Source organism: Ambystoma mexicanum, chromosome 1q (genome assembly GCF_040938575.1).
Source record: "Ambystoma mexicanum isolate Mex_15411 chromosome 1q, UKY_AmexF1_1, whole genome shotgun sequence".
NCBI classification, from domain to species: domain Eukaryota; kingdom Metazoa; phylum Chordata; class Amphibia; order Caudata; family Ambystomatidae; genus Ambystoma; species Ambystoma mexicanum.
In genome coordinates, this window is record NC_090922.1 from 815,980,862 (window position 1) to 815,999,640 (window position 18,779).

General features: G+C 45.7%; 1 protein-coding gene across 4 annotated transcripts in view; it reads left to right on the forward strand.

Annotated features, from left to right (window-relative positions):
* Positions 1–18,779, forward strand: part of LOC138537078 (2-5A-dependent ribonuclease-like) — a 402,978-nt gene that overhangs the window by 337,594 nt on the left and 46,605 nt on the right. For 3 of the 4 annotated variants that reach the window (XM_069641426.1, XM_069641425.1, XM_069641424.1), the window contains exon 6: positions 5,090–5,214. The exons of the other annotated variant lie outside the window; for it this stretch is intronic. In XM_069641426.1, the coding sequence (XP_069497527.1) occupies positions 5,090–5,214 (125 nt within the window). The remainder of the gene's footprint in view (positions 1–5,089; positions 5,215–18,779) is intronic. 4 annotated transcript variants of the gene reach the window in all.

An 18,779-nucleotide genomic window follows, 5' to 3' on the forward strand; every position in this document is an offset into this window, starting at 1 on the left:
GCGTAGTTTACATTACCGCCATGCCGTAATGCTCGTGCGCGATGGGTCGGAATATGGCGCTCTTTACGCCATCGGTCCATGGCGTAAACGATGATTACGCCATGGCGGTAATGTAGCTTACTTACCGCCAGGGTCGTAATGAGGCCTCATATCTCCGAAATCAGAAGGCAAGCACACTGGCACCCTGTCAAAGAGAGGAGTGTATTCAAAACTCTTGCCTCACCCACAAATGCCTCCACGAACTTGCCCCTCCCTACTTGACAAATAGAATCACCAGGCACACAGCCACCAGACCCCTAAGATCTTGCTATGCCAACACGATCGTTGCGCCTATTACACGTAAGTTCCGCGCTGGTGGTGCCAGCTTCCCCACCCTAGCAGCCACGCACTGGAACGCACTTCCACCTCACCTAAGACTGATTGAATCACACCTAGCCTTTCGCAAGGCTATCAAAACTAGACTCTTTGTCTAAACTGAATGTCAAACACGAATCTGTGTCAGCCATTTCTTGCATATGTGCCTGCTACTGTGTAACCATGAGCCCACTGGGCACACTCCTGTAATCTTAAGTCTGCTTAGCTTCTGTAACAGCACCTTAATGCCTTCAGGCTGCAAGTGCGCTTGATAAATGCAAATACATAAAAATAAATAAAATAAATATTAAGAGCCAAACATGTGTGGGTCTGCCATAGCGTTTGTGGTTGAATGACCGAGGTAGGAATGTTTGAGGGCGAAAAGACCAAAGATTATTTTTTCGAAATAACCTTCGGTCTTTTCTGCCCTGAACATTTCTGACTTGGCCATCGCCTGCCCACGCCCACACCCCTGCCCACCCACCCAACACTCCCTCCAAACCCACCCCACTACTTACCTTGCCTCAGACTCGCTGGTCCCTGCAACGCCTGTTCCCTTTCACTTCCGTGATCGGGAACTGGCGCTGCAGGGTCATTTCCTGGTTTTTTTGTTGTTTTTTTCGGACAGCTGCGGGGTACTCCCCCGCAACTCCCTCTCGCAGTATAGTGAGCAGGGGTTGCGAGGTATCCCCCCCAAACCCTCACCCCCTGCCCTTTTTTCTTTTGGTTGGGTTGGCTGCAGGGGAACACCACCACAGACCCCGCAGTCCCCACAGCCCTTTGTTCTAAAAAAATGTACTACCAAAGGTTTCGTCTAAAAAGATCAAATTAAAATGACACCCCAAACCCTACCAAATGTTCTATCCTCCAAAAGTCGAAATTGTGGAGGGTAAACATTTGGTAGTACCTTTTTTCGAACATTTGGTTGGGTAGGTCATTTTAATTCGATCTTTTTGGACGAACCCGGTTATTGGGCACATTACCTAGAGCTGTGTGGAACGTGTCTGAACCTAATATGCTGCATTGCAGGAGAGGCCAAGGAGAAAGCAGAGGCTGGTGTAGGGAGCCTGTAGAACCGATGGTCCTTCAGACTGGCATTCACAAGCCAAACCAATAAGAAGGTGGAGAGATGCCAGCTGGGGTTGCTACTCAGACCCTGGTGGTAGTTGCACATCACCAACCCAACTAAAGATACTCCACACCAAGCCCAGGTAGGTGGAATCAACTCCTAGCCAAAAGCATTCTAGGGGATGCCTACCTTGATGAGCGATCCCAAAGGCAAGAGGGGACATTACAGGATTTGCCCAGATAGCGATTTGGAGGCCTTGGCCTTACCGATAGTGCCATAGAGAGAGATCCATGTGAAGATAAGGGCACATATCCAAGTCAAAGGTAAAGGCCAAGACTGTAAACAAAGTGGGGATAAAGTTCAAGGTGTGCTGGTACACTATAAATGTCCCTGAAACTGTGAGTGATTTGAAGGACATTGTCCTGTGCATGGGCCCCCAGGATTTTGAACAATAGAATAAGGATCTGGACTCAGGACAATACATTCTTATAAATTGGGCACATCCTTGCAAACTTCCAAATAGGCATCCCCCTCATGTGTGTGATTCCTCTCCTATAGGACTCCCACCAAATCCTGGTCCAGTGAAGGCTAAATAAAGGCACTGCAGCTGATCCTGTTGTTGTTTTCTGTGGGAACCATGGATGACAACTATTAATTGACACATCTGTTACATTCCTTATTTATATATAAATATAACCACTATGAGCTGGACTACACAAGGGTTCAATATGTCCAATAAATGACAAAGCTGGCAAATTTGGCAAAGGAATTACCAGAGTGGCTAGCTGTGATACACACCTGCTTTTTCCTTATACATCTCAATATGTATAACCTATTGAGATGACCGACCTAATAAATGTTATGTGGGTGCAATTATGCACTTTTGCGTATTGGATGGTGGAAGAGACTTGGATAAGGCAATGTCCTATCCTAGATCTATTTCTATGACATGTGTTAGGGAGAATTCTCTCTTTAGGCTGAATTTCCTAACGTAGTGAGTCCCCCAGCAGCTTTGCTGGAATTCTGGAGTTTGTTTTTTTCTCCTGCCAAGAGTGAGACTCTTTTTCTCCCACTCTTGGACATGATTTATGGTGTTCCTTTGACTGTTAATGTGTTTTCTGGGCTATGGGGTCCTTTACTCCATAGGGTCTCATGTGTTTTTACTATGTGTGTTACACAGCACCCTCCGTGCAGTAACACAGGGGTGTCATAGTGACACCCCACCATAGACTCCATACCCTGGGACTGACTACTGTCTCCCAGGGCATGTAAAGTCACCATTGGCTTTACTAGTCCCAAATTATTAACAGAAACCAGTACAAACCATCATATTGTGGACGTACTGGTCGGGGCAATTCGATTACCCCGGGGTCTGTTAGTCGAGGGGGCACGTCTCCATCCCCCATGATCGAGTTTGGGCTGGTGGCAGTGGATACTACTTTTTATATTCGACTGCGAATATATTTCCCTATGAGATTTTCCCATTGTTCGAGGCTACCAACTTTAATTATTTAATTCTCATAGCCTCGAACATACCGCCGGTTTATTTAATTAATATTAATTCGCCGGTTGGTATTTTTTGCCAGGACTCGATTCTAAAATGGCATTTGTGTTCTCTTCTGTGACTCCAACCCAAGTCGAGCCCTTTGTTCCACTTTTGGCGGGCTTCTCCACAGAAGCCTCCGAAAGTGGTGCCACTCTGTCTGGGTACCACAGGGGGTGTTGGAGGGGGGTTTAGGCACCCTGGACTGAGTTACCTTGGTAACTCAAGTCGCACTCTTGTGTGATTGGCCCAAGTGGTGAGCCGGCCGGGTGAATGGGGGTATGCTGCATAAAAGCAGGGCTTTGGGGACTGGAACTTCAGAAGTCGCCACAGGACCTGAGAATCCGACGAGGGAGAAGCTGAGCCGACCTACCACGACAACACCACCGGTGGAGCCCTGCGGAACCGACTCACCACTTCCCGACGACAGAGAAGATCTCCCGGCTGGAGAGGCTTCTTCCCCTGACTGGTGGGCACAACCAGTTTACCTTCTTTTCTTCGCACCCCAGACCGGTTTGTGGTCGAACTGCCCGTGCCAAGCACCCCGGCAGCCGGATAGCCACTTACCACTGAACTGCGAATCAACGGACCACTCCTTGTACCTGAGAAACTCCACGGCTGGTTTCTTCCCTGGCAGTGCAACGGACTCCTGTCGTCCTCCCCGACGAGATCCTCTCTTCCCCCGGACGAAGCACCGACTTGCATCTGCTGCCAGGAACAACTGCCCCCGCTGGAGTGTTCTCACCACTTTAAGGTACCGTGTCCGCCAGGCCTCCCTTTCTAAAGATTGCTACAAGGTAATAATAACCCCTTAACCTTCTGGACTGGGCTGGCCGCCTTGACCCTCTAACTGGTCCCTTTCTTTGGTCCAACTCCTTTTTGAACCGTTACAAGACTCTTGTGCACTGCAACCGTGTGACCTTGGACACATTTCGTTTCGATCCTCTTAAAAGGGATCCGGCCTACTGACTCTGAATTCACGGTGTTACTTTGCCTTCCTCTTTTGTTGTGTTCGTGAAAAAGTGTTGGGATCTGTTTCAATTTATTCTCTGCTTTTCTCTCCCTTTTTAAAACAAATTATTAGAGTGCCATCTACGTTAAGCGCTCACCGCTGTCTGAAAATAAGTGGGGCTATACTTAAGACTGGTCTAATATTCTTTTAAAGTGCATATCTTTTAGTGACCGTGTTTTTGAATTGCTTACTATTAGTGCCTGTGTGTTTTTCTAGATGTGGTTTTAAATAAATAATTATATCTCTTTTACACCAAGCCCTGGTCAGTGTTTACTTGTTCTGTTGTGTTCTCTTGACCTATTGTGAATACTCTGTATACTGCCTAACTCTTCTTGAGGGTAGTCTGCTCAGCCACAGCTACCAAGTGAATCTGTGTGGTACAGACTGCTACCAAGTGGGTTTACTGCCAAACACCTGTAGTCCTAAATCTTTTGCAGTGGTCCCAGAGGGAACTGCACAGGTTTCTGCCTAACAACATGCCATCAGCAGCCTCAGGAGAACTGCTCCTCTGGAGATGGATTCTGTTCATAACAGGTGTCTAGCCTCCTATCCTAATCTGACTCTGACCAAGTAGAGGAGAGGATCAGACTATGTTTACCCAGAGAGGAGTCTAATCCTGGGTCTGGCTGGTGAAGCAGAAGAGCACACTATTTTCCACACAGGCTTTACTACCTAACGTAGCCCGTTCTCATGTTCAGTTGTGGCATCTATCTGATTTTGACCAATAGTAGGTGGTGTGGGCTGATGCAGGCCATGCAACGGAGAGAACCATTAGAAGACTGGGCAATAATCTGCATGCCACCCTTTGTCTCATCAAGGCCATGTGCCAGCCTGTAGCTGGGGACAAATGTTTCTAGTGCCCGATGTATAGCGCTCCCTTGAGGTAACCACATTGTTGCCTAATGCTTTGAGCTGGCCTGCCTTTTCCGTTTCGCTGTAGGCCATTGCCTCCTTTATTTTGGTCAGTGGTATGACACTAAAAGCAGTCATTGAGGTGGTGTAAATTCAGCCAAGTGAAGATATACGCTGAGATCCTGTTAACCAAGTTTATTTGCAAAATGTATTCTCTGTTTACCCACCGTTACTCACTGTGTTGCCAATGCCTTTGTAGATTGATAAGGAGGTTATGGATGACATGATGGAACGGAATCAAAAATACGCCTACACTGACACCGTCAGCAGCCTTCTGAAGTTCATCAGGAACATGGGGGAACACCTGCCAGAGAAGCCAGAGAAGTAAGCACATTTCCAATGGCCACTATCAGAACCTCACATGACGCACGTTTGCTTACCTTAGCCTCAGGGGTATAATTGGTGCAGTTTTCTGTAGTCCATTTTCCGCATGGAAGGGTACAGAGGCAAGAGCACATGGAGGAGTGGCTGCATTGTTGCTTAATGCTTTCCGTTGTATCATATGTTAATGGAGATATATGTGGCTGAGGAGCTGCATTCTACTTTGTAATTAAGATTATTGTATATTGTGCGTGTATACCAATGTGGGCATTAGAACTTGAGGGATGGTAGCTTTGGAAGAATACATTGGAAAGAATGAACAATAGTGTTAGCACTTGACACCACCCTCTCTCATCTTGAATTAAAATAAAGTCCAGCACACCATAACATGCAACAGCCTCTTAACAAATAACCTTTCTGACGTCAAGGTGCCAGGCCTGTATTAATTTGATCTTCCCATTCCCTTAACTTCTGTTACCAACAGCATTCACCTTCATACACAGTCTATACTCGACTATACAACTCTTGGATCAGGCTTAACAGTCACAGAATTAACATTCTGGGGTTTGACCTGGGTAAAAAGTATAGAGACACTTGGGAAAATAAGCCACCAAACTTCCAGGATTGGCAAAAAACACTCTTGAGCCCCTCATGCATCCAACATTACATTGTATACTATTCTAAAATTCTCCAAATGTGCCCTCGAACTGCAACCCAAGTAACACACTTCAGGATATATTATTCACCTACCAGGACTGACGCACACCCATGCTAACATAAAGTATTCCTTCCCCTTATCTTCCCCTGGCTCATTTTCTTTCTCCGGCAGACTAAGGCCTGGATACCCTGGGCGGGGTCACAGTAAGGCACTCCACTGACAGGCCTAGTTGGTCATAGACTACTACAGTGGTAGTATGGTGCAGTACAAAGGTCGTTTAACATAATATTAGCATTCCCCTTAAGCCATTTTAAGATTTGTGCATATCGTACCTCTTATGAGATGTTTTCAGCTTAGTTTATGGATCACGTATTTGCCCTTTGTGATGTTGTCATTGTTCCCCCGTTGTATCTATTTGAAAGTGATTTATTAGGTTTAGTCGAATTAGTATATTTGTTCGGTTTTATTTGACCGAAAGTTACATTTGATCGAATTTGGCCAGTAACATTAGATCGAATAAAACCGATCAATTAGGCTAATACGTGGCAAACATAGGGAGCGGGGTTTGTATTTGTATTTTGTTTGTTTGTATTGTGCGCCTGGCCCAAAGGCATCTGGCTGAATTTTTTAAGGGTACGGGGACATAGATTTACATTTAATTTTGTGATACATGAAGATACATCATAATACATATCCAAATTACATATATAACACAATTTTACATATACAGTTTACATGTTTCAATATATATACAATATATACCAGGCATAGTACAGGCACAGATGGGAGAGTACATTTGTTGTGAGCAGTGTGTCTAGTGTTGGTTAGACTGGTCCTGCGCTACAAGCCATGTCTTAACTTTACTTCTGAATGAATTGAATGACGGTTCTGATCTAAGGGAGTTAGGTAGTGAGTTCCACAGAATAGGACAACATGACCGAGGGCAAAAAGTCCGAAGCCCAAACGTCCAACCCCGATTTGTTCGTATATATAAAGGTGGGGGGGGGGGGGGTGGAGGGTCTCCCCATATATATATATGCGAACAAATAGGGAAAAAAAGAAAAAGAAAACTTTTGGGACTCAGACTTTTCCATTCAGTAATTTCACGCAGATCCAGTTCCACAGCCTGGTGGCTAGCACTGGGAAACTGTAGCCCCCTGCTTTCTGCAGTTTGAACCTAGGTAATAAGAGGCTGTGTACTTGGGCTGCTCGGTGGGGGCGATCAGAGGAGGTAGGTGTGAAACGGTTGGACAGGTATATTGGTGCTTGATTGGCAAGACATTTTTTGTAAGTGACAAGGATTTGAGGGTGATTCCTTGGTTGACTGATAACCAATGTAAACTTCTTCTAGTGTCAGAGATATGATGCTTTCTCAGAATGTTGAGAGCTGCCCTGATGGCATTATTTTGTGTTACTTGTAGTTTGTTTAGGTTCCGTTGGCTGGTCCCTAGATAGAGCGCATTGCAGTAGTCGAGTTTTGACATGATGAGGGTTCTAGCAAGGGTGATGCAGTTGAATGGGGTGAGGAATGGTCGGCAGGCAGTGATAGGTTTGCAGGTGTAGGCTGTAGATGATATAATGGCATTGGTTTGTCTTTTTAAAGATAGAGTGGAATCCAGATAAATGCCTAGGGTTTTTGTGTCGCTAGATACTTTTATGATGTTGCCATTGATGATAAAGGAGTTAAAGGCAGGGTCAAGTCTATTAAGTCTTGGTTGGGATCCAAGGAGGAGTAGCTCTGTCTTATCACCGTTAAGACAGAGCTCATGTTGTGCCATCCAGGCCTGGATAACCGAATAAATGTTGTTTAGCTTTTTGGAGTCAGCTATCTGGTCTCCAGTGGTGGGAATGAGTATTTGGTTGTCATCTGCTTAATTAGTGTAGGTGACACCCAAATAGTCGAGAATATCAAAGAGGGGCTTGGTAAACACATTGTATAATGTGGGTGATACACAGGATCCTTGGGGGACCCCATACAGTACCAGATAGGGTTCCACAGATGCCAATGGAGAGAAGACTCTCATGGATCTATTCTTCAGGAAGGATCTAATCCAAGTAGTGGCTTTGTTGGAGAAGTTGGCTGCGGTTCTTAGATGTTGGCAGAGTATTTGATGGTTGACCAAATCAAACGCCGCCGAAAGGTCAAGCATTAAGAGGAGGGCCATCTTGCCTTTATCATTAAAGTCTTCACTTTGGGTTTTTAGGTCAACTAGGGCTGTTTCAGTTCCATGCTTAGGTCGGAATCCCGATTGTCTGAGGCCAAGTAGATTGTTAAATTCTAGGTAGTCCTGGATCTGCAGGTAAGCCACTCTATCTAGAATGTTAAGTAAGAAGGGTACGGTCATGATCGGCTTGTAATTGGTGGGGATATTAGGGTCTACTAGTGGCTTTATAAGTAAGGGGTTGTAATATGGTGATTTTACCCAAAGTGCATTTTGGATGTTATCGCAACATCTATTGTCTTTAATGCAGGTCTCGGGGGAGCTGAGGGTGATTCTAATTCTTTGAGAATCTTGAAGAGCTCTTTAGTGCTAGACGTTGCTTGCACTATTCGATTATTATAAATGTCTTTTTTGGCTTGGAATATTGCCTCTTTGTAGTTAAGAGACGCTAGTATAAGGCTGTCCTTATTTGTGGCTGAAGGTAAGCTTTTCCAGCGGGTCTCAGCATTTTTTTTTTCCTTGAATAGTGTTCTAAGATCTGGCGTGAACCTGGAGTTCAAGTGAGCCTGTGGCTTGGATTTCCATAGTTTGAGTGGGGCAATGGAATTAATGGCCTTGAGTATGGTGTGATTATAGGTGTCAACTAGGACCGTGGGGTCAGCACAGGACTCGGTTGCTTTGTTAAGTAAGGGCAGTACTAGAGGGAGTAGTTTCTCATTTGTTATGTCCCTTTTGTTTCCAGTATTGATGGATGATGCAATATTTTGTTTGGGGCGGTGCTTATTAGCTTTGATATTGATCTGACCAGACGCAAGGGGTATTTGCCACTATGTTGATGTTACAGTTAAGATCAACCAGCCAATCAAGGGTTCTCCCTTTGATGTGGGTAGGTTTGTGGATGCGATGGGAGAAGCCCAGTTCTGTTATGGTATTGGCAATGTCTAAGGCTTTAAGGTCATTGGCATCTTGGAAGCCAAGATTTAAATCGTCCAGTAGGATGATTTGTGAATTTGGCTTAGTGTTGGCTGATAGTAGGGTGGTAATGCCATCTGCGAAGGTGTCGACAGGTCCTGGTGCTCTATAGACTAAGTGCATAGTGGCCCATGGTGGCCCCGCCCTCATATTCGGGACGTATTAGCCTTTGGGGTTTGCAGGGGCATCCCCATCTTCTTCAATATTGGAGGTGGGGCACCGGAAAAAAAAGGAAAGAAAAGGAAAAAGGACCCTGCAGCGTCAGATCCGACCCGCGTTGGAGGGATGGATCTGACACCTATGGGCTGAAGTGGACCAGGCGGTGAGATAACAGGTAAGTTGCGGGTGGGGAGTGGGGAATGAAATATTTTTTTTTTCAAAGCATGCAACATCATACATTATGATGTTGCATGAGGTCTGGTTTTTTCAATCTATTTTTTCGACCCATTTTCTTTCGGTCAAACATACCGAAACCGGTTTATTGAAGTGATTGTTAGAGCAATCATACTAGTAGGGTGAAGCTAAGAACGTACCCATATTTTTGACAATACATAGATGTGTTATGCTACAGCACTTTATCTTGTGGGGACATCTATATGTTAACTGTTTATGTGCAGACTGTTAAATGTGCCAAACACAGACAATGGAGGTCATTACAACCCCGGCGTTAAGGGTTAACGACGGCGTTAACCCTTAACGCCGGATTCCCACTTTAACGCCTGCTTTTGGCAGGCGTTAAAGTCCATGGCGCTAACCCGCCATGGTGCTAATTACGCCGCCGTAATTAGCGCCTTCCCCACTCCCATTATGCCCTATGGGGCAAAAATGGGAATGGGGAAGGGAAAATGGGAAATGGGGATTTACCGCCCCACTCACCTTGGAATGGGGCGGTGAATCCGCCATCCAACATGGTGTAAACGTAGTTTACACCATGGTGGTAAAGTTGGTGCACTTAGCACCAAGGTTGGAATGACCTCCAATATTGCTTCATTTTTAGGAGACGAATCTGAATGCTTCATAAACAAATATGAAAGAAACATGGGTTCTTCCCTGGAATAAAATGATACCCCCAACATTGTACCACATCCTCAAACACAAAATGGGAGTATGTGGTTTAGTGCAAATAAAATGCATCTATGCTAATTAAACATAGCAATTGTTACCCTGGTTATTTTTATTAAAGGTAGTGATAGTGAAGTGGGGGAGTGGAATAAAAACCAGTTTGGTATGCTCTTAAGAGTATATTTATCACATTGGTGATTAGTGGGCCAATCGAAGAGCGTCTCTCTCCTTGGATCATGCACTGCAGTAGGCAAAATGATAAGCCATTGAAGTTCTATAATTACGATAGTTTTTCTTTCTATCCTTTCTTCGACTGCCATAACACCACGCCGAGGAAAGAGAAAGAATTCTACCGTCTGAGACCATCGCGACTGACCGTACGGCCTTGGAAGGCCGCCCCGGGCCTCGGCCCAGACAGTAGGGAAAGAGGGGGGAGGCCATTATTAGGAGGCCATTTTAGAATGCATATTCTCCCCTTCCTACACTTTGTTCGCCCAGCTGCCATCACCTTTACCCAGTATTATGGAAAACACTCCATTTAAGTTTTGCCCTAAGTGCAACCAAAAATTCCCGTAGACAAACATTTAGTTTGCAACTTGTGTCTCCCGAGAAACCACGTCGAAACGTCTTGTTGAGCGTGCACTCTGTTCAAGCCTAAGACGTTAAAGGACTGTCCACTAAGCGATGGGCCCACTACGCCAGGCAACTTGAAGCCATGGAGATAGAAGGAGCCTTCAGCGATGGCAGCGACACTGCACTTTCAGACGGCGAGGGCACCAGAGTATCTACCCAAGCGCAGGCCCCCGACCTCGTAGGACAGGCCGGCGGCCATGTTGTGGGGACTAAACCCGGCGGCAGAAGCGCTTCCAAAGCACACACTACAAAACACACAAGCCCCAGTCGACATTCGACAGATGATTAGAATACTCGACAACGTTTGACACCCCGTGAACGGTCCACCGAATCCCGGTCCTCTGGACAATCTCGTTCTAGATCGCCAAACGACAGGGCTAAGACGTTGAAAGATGGCAAGGGTGTTGCACGAAAAACACCTTCCGAAGGTCGTTTGTCCACAGACGAGACCTCTGCCCCCACACCCGAAGTTCGACATTCTTCATCTACTAAAACGTCAGGCCCCAAAAAGTCAGTTACACACTCCTCTGGGCCCCAGAGTGGGGAGAAACACCATAAGACTTCCTCTAAGACCCCCCATAGGGACAAGAGTCCTACTAGGGACAGGTCCTCACAAAAGGGTATCTTATCCAAGCCAATAGGGAAACCTAAAGACTCTAGGCCTAATGTTATACCTCCTACTAATGAAGACATGGGTATTCCCAACACTGTAATCCCAAGTTCAAAGGAATGGTCTTCGCAGGATATCGACAGTCTCATGCGAAGAATGACCTTTATGACGAATTTCTTTGAAAAAAACCCAGATTATCTTCAAAGCTTTCAGTCCACCCCTCCCACCTCAGCCCCCTCGGGCTCCCAACCCCCTGTCTCTCAACCCCCTACCAAGAGGGCACGTTCTGATGTCCCAACACAGGGCAGAATTATAGATATTTATGACCCTGAAATAGATCCAGAAGACCAGGATGATCTTTCATTCGTCGATACATCTGACCCTCAACTTATTGATGAGGACATAGGCGAACTTTACTATCGGGACGATGAGGACCCGGACCAGGAGGCGAACATGTATTCCATAGGTTCCCCTATTAATCAGGACCCTTCAGTGGTAGATTCCCCTGTGGACAATCAACCCCTCCTCAACGAAGTCCTAACCAAAGCGGCCGAACACTTCTGCATTGACACACAAGAGGTACAGAAAGACAGAGACTTCGCTGAGCAATTGCTGGGAGACAAAAAGACTCTAGGACAGTTTATTCCACTATTAACATCTGTGCAACGCAGAATCCAGCCTTCTTTGGAGGCACCTAACCTCACACGGGCCGTCAACCCGCGTGTGGAAAAACTGTTCAGGCCTGCACTCTCAGACCCCCTATACATAAGAGGCCAGTTAAAACCAGACTCTTTGGTGTTTACCACCACAAGAAAGAGAGCAGGCAAACCCCTTTGTTTCCTCCAAGGCTCCTCCGGATAAGGAGAGCAAAAAAATGAATGCCATGGGCAGAAATGTAGCCTCTTCTGCAGCCTACCAGACAAGAATTGCAAATAATGCTACACTTTTGGCAAGTTACAACTGCCATAAGTGGGAAGAGGTTTCTGAATTACTCTCATCTGCACCTGAGCCACTTAAATCTCAATTAGCCCACATGGCAGCAGACAGAATAGCTGTGTCTACCTGTCTCCAAAAGTCAAATTTTGACGCGGCTGACAATGCAGGTAGAGTTATCGCTGAGGGCACTATCATAAAGAGACACGCATGGCTTTGCCAATCAGGCTTCAGGCCAGAAACACAGGCCACCTTAATTAATATGCCAGTGGAAAATGATGTGCTCTTCGGCAAGGCTGTAGGAGACGCACTCAAGACAGCAAAGGACGAGTATGACACTCTAAAGTCCTTAGGTCAGCTCACGAACAAGCCCATGGGGCAAAGAGGTAACAGCAATTTTCCTTGCTTTCGTGGCCAAAATTCTCAGAGGGGATCAGGATACAACCAAGGCCAAGGTTCCTATGGCAACAACCAAGGACAAACCTTTCAGGGCTATCCACAAGGACAATGTAGAGGTCGTGGTAATCTGGACAGAGGCCCAGCTCGAGTGGCACCCCACCTCAGAGCAAGTGACAATCCGCTCCAGGTACCCTCCCATGCATCTCCAGTAGGAGTACGCATTTCCAATTACACCCACGCATGGGAGGGTATCACCTTGGACAGATGGGTGCTGTCCATGGTAGCAGGGGGCTACTGCATAGAACTTCTTCAACGTCCTCGCGACCACCCCCTGAGACAGAAGGTCCACTCAGTGGAACATCAGCGGATCCTTCTAGAAGAAATAACAGCACTTCTATTAAAGGATGCCATAGAAGTGGTCCCAGCTAGGTAAACAGGGGTATTTATTCAACTTACTTCCCTGTGCCCAAAAAAGATCTAACTTTGCGCCCAGTGTTAGATTTGAGGCCTGCAAACAAGTATGTCAAGCCACAAAAGTTCTGCATGACAACGCTACAAGAAGTAATCCCGCTTCTAAAAAAGGGGGATTACATGGCAACACTGGATATGAAAGATGCCTATTTTCATATTTCAATGTTCCCAGCGCACAGAAAATTCTTGTGTTTCAAGATAGCGAACCAGCACTACCAATTCAAGGTGCTGCCCTTCGGAATAGCCTCAGCTCCAAGGGTATTCACCAAGGTACTGGCGGTGGTGGCAGCGCACCTGCGCTGGCAGGCAATCCCAGTGTACCCTTGTTATGTTATGTTATGTTATTCAGATTTATAAGGCGCCAAAGCCCGTGGGCATTCAGGCGCCAACAGACAGCAGTGGTGGAGAAGCTAAAGGAAAATCCTAGTGGACGATTGGCTCATAACTCGAATCACCTCTGATTTGCAGACAAAACATCTAAACAACTATCAACCTCCTCTTTCAATTAGGCTTCTCGATCAACGAGAAAAAATCAAGCCTGATGCCCAGCACCTCCAAACAGTTCCTAGGAGCTATCCTAAACACAGAGGAAAGGTTGGTCTTCCCTCAGAGGAGAGAATAACAAACTTGTTACTGCAAATTCCACATTATCAGGCCGGCTGCCAGATAAGGGTGCACAAAGCGATGCGTTTAATAGGCATGATGGCATCTTGCATATAACTGGTTCCACACGCGCGCCTGGCGAAACAATGGTCTCAGGCAGGCAGGCAGTGGGACGATCTAGTGGTTGTTTCACCAACACTGGTACAAAATCTTCGTTGGTGGACGAGAGAGAATCTGACGAAGGAGAAACCCTTCTACGATCCACAGATACAGACAGTGGTCACAACAGATGCCTCACTTGCAGGGTGGGGGGCTCACTACCTTCACCACACAGCTCAGGGTCTGTGGTCTCACACTGCAGCTCAGAACCACATCAATGTGCTGGAACTTCTGGCAGTATTGAAAGCCCTTCAAGTATTTGAACCCCATTTAACAGGCCTGTCGGTGCAGATCCTAACAGACAGCACCACAGCAATGTTTTATATCAACAAACAGGGGAGGACACGTTCTCCAAATCTATCCAAACTTGCACAGAAAATCTGGAAATGGGCACTCAAACGGAAAATGCTCCTGTCATCACAACATGTTCCAGGGGAACTCAACGTTCTAGCATACTCACTGAGCAGAGATCCCCTGCCAGAAGATCACGAGTGGCGTCTACACAAAGAGGTCGTAGAACACCTCTTCTCTCAGTGGGGTTTTCCAACTATAGACCTATTCGCCACAAGAGAAAATCGTCAATGCCCAGACTTCGCGTCCAGGTTCCCCCAGCCAAGCTTCAAGGGGAACGCCCTATGGATGAACTGGTCAGGGAGGTTTGCCTATGCTTTTCCCCCCCGACTCCTCTCATGAGGAAAGTGGTGAACAAATTACACAAGGAACCGATGACGCTCATCCTAGTTGCTCCTATGTGGGCGAGACAACCGTGGTATCCACATCTGCGCAGTCTGACAATGTGCAATACCATCAAACTCCTGTGCCAATACAACCTACTCACCGAGCACAAGGGACTAACAGTGCACCCACAGCCACACTCTATGAACTTGGCAGCATGGCCCCTGAAGTCATAGAGTTCGGGCATCTCAATCTACCACAGAGATGCATGGATATCTTGAAAGAGTCAAGAAAACCAAACACTAGGCACTGTTACTATGATACATGGAAACGTATCGTAATTTGGTGCCAGAATAAGCAAATCAATCCCATTGATTGTACTCCATCTAACATTCTTACCTACATGCTCCACCTACTGGATGCAGGCTTAGTGTTCAACTCCCTAAAGGTCCACCTGGTGGCCTTGTCAGCCTACACCACTTCCCATAATAATTTTTCATGGTGGAAAGTACCTGTCATCAAAGCATTTATGGAGGGGGTAAAGAGACTCCATCCTCCAATCTCTAACCCACCGCCAGGTTGGGACCTAAACGTGGTACTCGTTAAGCTCATGGGACCCCCATTAGAGCCGATGCACAAGTCTAGTCTCAAACACCTGACTTGTAAAACTGCCTTCTTAGTAGCCATCCCTTCCATAAGAAGGGTCAGTGAAATCCAAGCTCTGTCAGTGCAGGATCCTTTCTTTACTACACACAAGGACAAACTGGTTTTACGGACTCACCCTAGGTTCTCACCTAAGTTCATTTCCAAATTCCATGTTAACCAGTCTATTGAGCTACCGGCTTTCTTCTAGGAACCCAAAAGCTCTGCTGAGGTAAAACTCCACACACTAGATGTGAGGAAGGCGTTCCTCTACTATGTAAACAAGACCAGACAGCTAAGAAAAACAGATCAACTGTTTGTCTCCATAGCACCAGGCAGAGAAGGAGATCGCATCTCAAAAAATGCCATCTCTAGGTGGATAGTCAGATGTATCCAACTGTGCTATTCCCTTTCAAACAAGTAATGCCTTTTACACCAAGGGCCCACTCCACAAGAGGTACTGGAGCCACTTTGGCTTTCATTGCAAATGTCCCCTTAGACAGTATTTGCAAAGCAGCTACATGGAGCTCTATACATACTTTCACTCAGCACTACTGCATTGACACCCATTCAAAGACAGATACACAAGTGGGACAAGCGGTTCTAAGACACTTATTTGCTCATGAACCTTCTCACATCCCACCTCCTTCTTCCACTGCTCGCTAATCTATTCACAGCATGTGATCTAAGCAGATTCCACAAGCCTCAGAAGGGATACATTACTCACCGTAATCGTATTTCTGATGCTTGTATCTGCTTAGATTCACATGCGACCCACCCTTCCTGCCCTCGGAGAGAAGGCGCATGGATGCTTACGAGCTTGTCTGATAGGTATCTGCTTGGATACAACTGTACTCACGCCACACCTCATGCTACCTCATGTCAGAAAAATAACTAACAGAGGGACCTCGACGCGTAAGGGATCATGGGTACAGTGGACGTCACACTAGGGATAGTATTACTGGCACGCCCTGTCGACGTCCCTTTTCGAGTTTCGAAAACAACAACTGTAATACTCTGCAGCTTCCACTAGATGTCAACGTGTTCTAACAGGTTCGGTACAAACCAGTCCTCCGCAATAGCCGCTGCAAGGCTTTCCCTTGTTTCATGTGTGGGCTAATGCAGCTGTTCAAGCACTACCCTCAATAATGCTACTGGCATCACTGACTTTTCAGTGCTGTCTTGTCTGCATAATGCTTCTGAGGGGGATAAGGAACACCCCCTTTGTTTCCACAATTCTTGTTCTTCTTGCGCTGCACTGCCTTGAACTTCTATCAGCTGTGTTCTCGGTAAATGATTAAACCCTTTGTTTACTATCATAATCGTGACTACTTTCTCTTTTACTATCAAAACTAGAAATATCTGGAGAATGTGCAACCCTTTTGGCCTCTACGTCTGCGGCTTCATTCCTGCAAGATGTGCTACGCATTTAACTATTGCAATGGCTACTGGGAATTGTAGTGCTTTAATAAGCCTGCCAATAGAACTCCTCATAGCTAGAGCATTCATGCACATGCTCACCCTCTGCCACAGGCTCGGCTACAAATGTGTCAGGGTTCACTATTTTACACCTGACTATTTTAATTGCTGGATTCGATATAACTACTTTGTATGCAGACGCTCTCTGACATGTCAGCGTACCCTTAGGTTTTTCCAAAATGGCAAACAAAGCATGTTCAACAAACAACGTCATAGAGCACCCCATCACAATGCTAGTAGACTTCTCAATTACAAACGCGGCTGCAGCCAGCGATTGTTCGCAAGGAAAGCGTCCTCTCATAACTGGATCTAGAATCCCACTGTAATATGCCAGAGGTTTGTACCCTAGTGTAGTCCTCTGTTTAGGCACTGCTGTCATGACTGTCCCATTCGTATGCGAAAATAAAAATAACTCCTCAGCATAATTGGGAATTCCTAAAACTGGAGCTGTACAAATTGCTTTCTTTAATTCTTCAAACCCTTCCTCCATTTCCTCAGTCCATTCTATTTTTTCCTTATTCACTTTTGCTTTCTTTAGAGCCTGCAAAAGGGGTCTTGTGTACGAACTTTAATCAAAGACCCACGCTCTAACGTAGTTGCATAATCCTAGAAATTGCTGCATTTGCTTTACCGTGTGTGGTTTTGTTGTTTTCATAATTGCCTCAGCTCTTTCAGGTCTGACCTTCTGTCCCTCATGTTAGATCAACTGGCCTATTATGTACAACACTTCTTCTTGACAATACTGCTCTTTATCTACTTTATATCCCTTGTCTGCTAGGATAGTCTTTAACTGAATCGAGTCTTGTCGGCACTCATCTTCTGTTGTGCTACGAACCAAAATGTCATCTACGTACTGTATTACAACGCTTTTGAAATCAACATGGCCTAGGTCCATCTGGAGGACTCTATTAAAAATCAATGGAGACTCACAGTACCCTTGGGGCAAACGAGTGCTCTTCAATTTGGTTTGGCGAAACATAAATGACATCAAGTCTTGGGAGTCCTTATGCAACAGGATTGAGGAAAACGCATTTTTCAAGTCAATCACTGTAAAATATCTTGCCTCTGCTGGGATACTACATAGTATTGTCGCCGGATTAGGAACTAAAGGAAACTCTGCTTCTACAATATGGTTAATCGGTCTCATATCTTGTATAAATCTCCACGCCCCTCCCTTTCATTTTTTAATCAGATACACCGCAGTATTACTCAGTGACTCGGACGTCACCAAGATACCCTATTCCATCAGAGATTAAATAGTTTTAAAAATACCTTTATCCGCCTCTCGAGACATGGGGTACTGTCTTACTCAAGGTGAAATTGCTCCTGGCTTCATCGTTATCTTAACCTCCTCTAACCCCTTTAATAGCTCTACGTCATAGGGGCCTGTAGTCCATAAAGAGTTTGGCACTTTTTCCAAATCTTCATCAAAAAATGCTGGACGCTTCCGCATTATCATCATTCGCTGTGGGATCTCTCTTTTATCTATTCTGATCCAATATGTAATACTCATCTCAAATATCACTTCGTCATCTGCTAGGTCATCTCTAAACATGCCATCGTCGGTGACGTCATAACCTTCCCCAATGGCAATCACTGTTCTCCATGGCCTGCCCTCGTCATCGGTTACTTTGAGCATGGCCATTTCCCCTCGTATTATAGCTGCATCTAGTTCTAAGTGGATAGTCTGTACCCCCTCTTCGTCCATAGGTATCTGTGGCCTGAACAATAACTCATCAGGTATTCTCATAGTCTTTCCCACTAAGCCGGGTATCCAGGTCAATTGAATGCGTATCCCATAAAGAAAAACTTCTGGCTCAAGTGGCACTCCTCGCAGAGCCATTTGCCCTGTATATGCCAATATAAATTTGCCCACATACATATAATGTATTCCTGGAGTAGAGCACACTATGCCTTCATCAGTGAAAGAAATCGTCATGTTAAATTTCATCATTAAATCCCGTCCTAGAATGTTAACTGGTGTTTGCCGTGAATACAATAATGGAACAGACATGTCACACTCTACTATAGAGACTGGTGATTCGGGAGTAAAAGGAACTCGACTTGTAGCTCCAGAGAATCCTTGTTCAATGTTGCCCCATTGTCTACT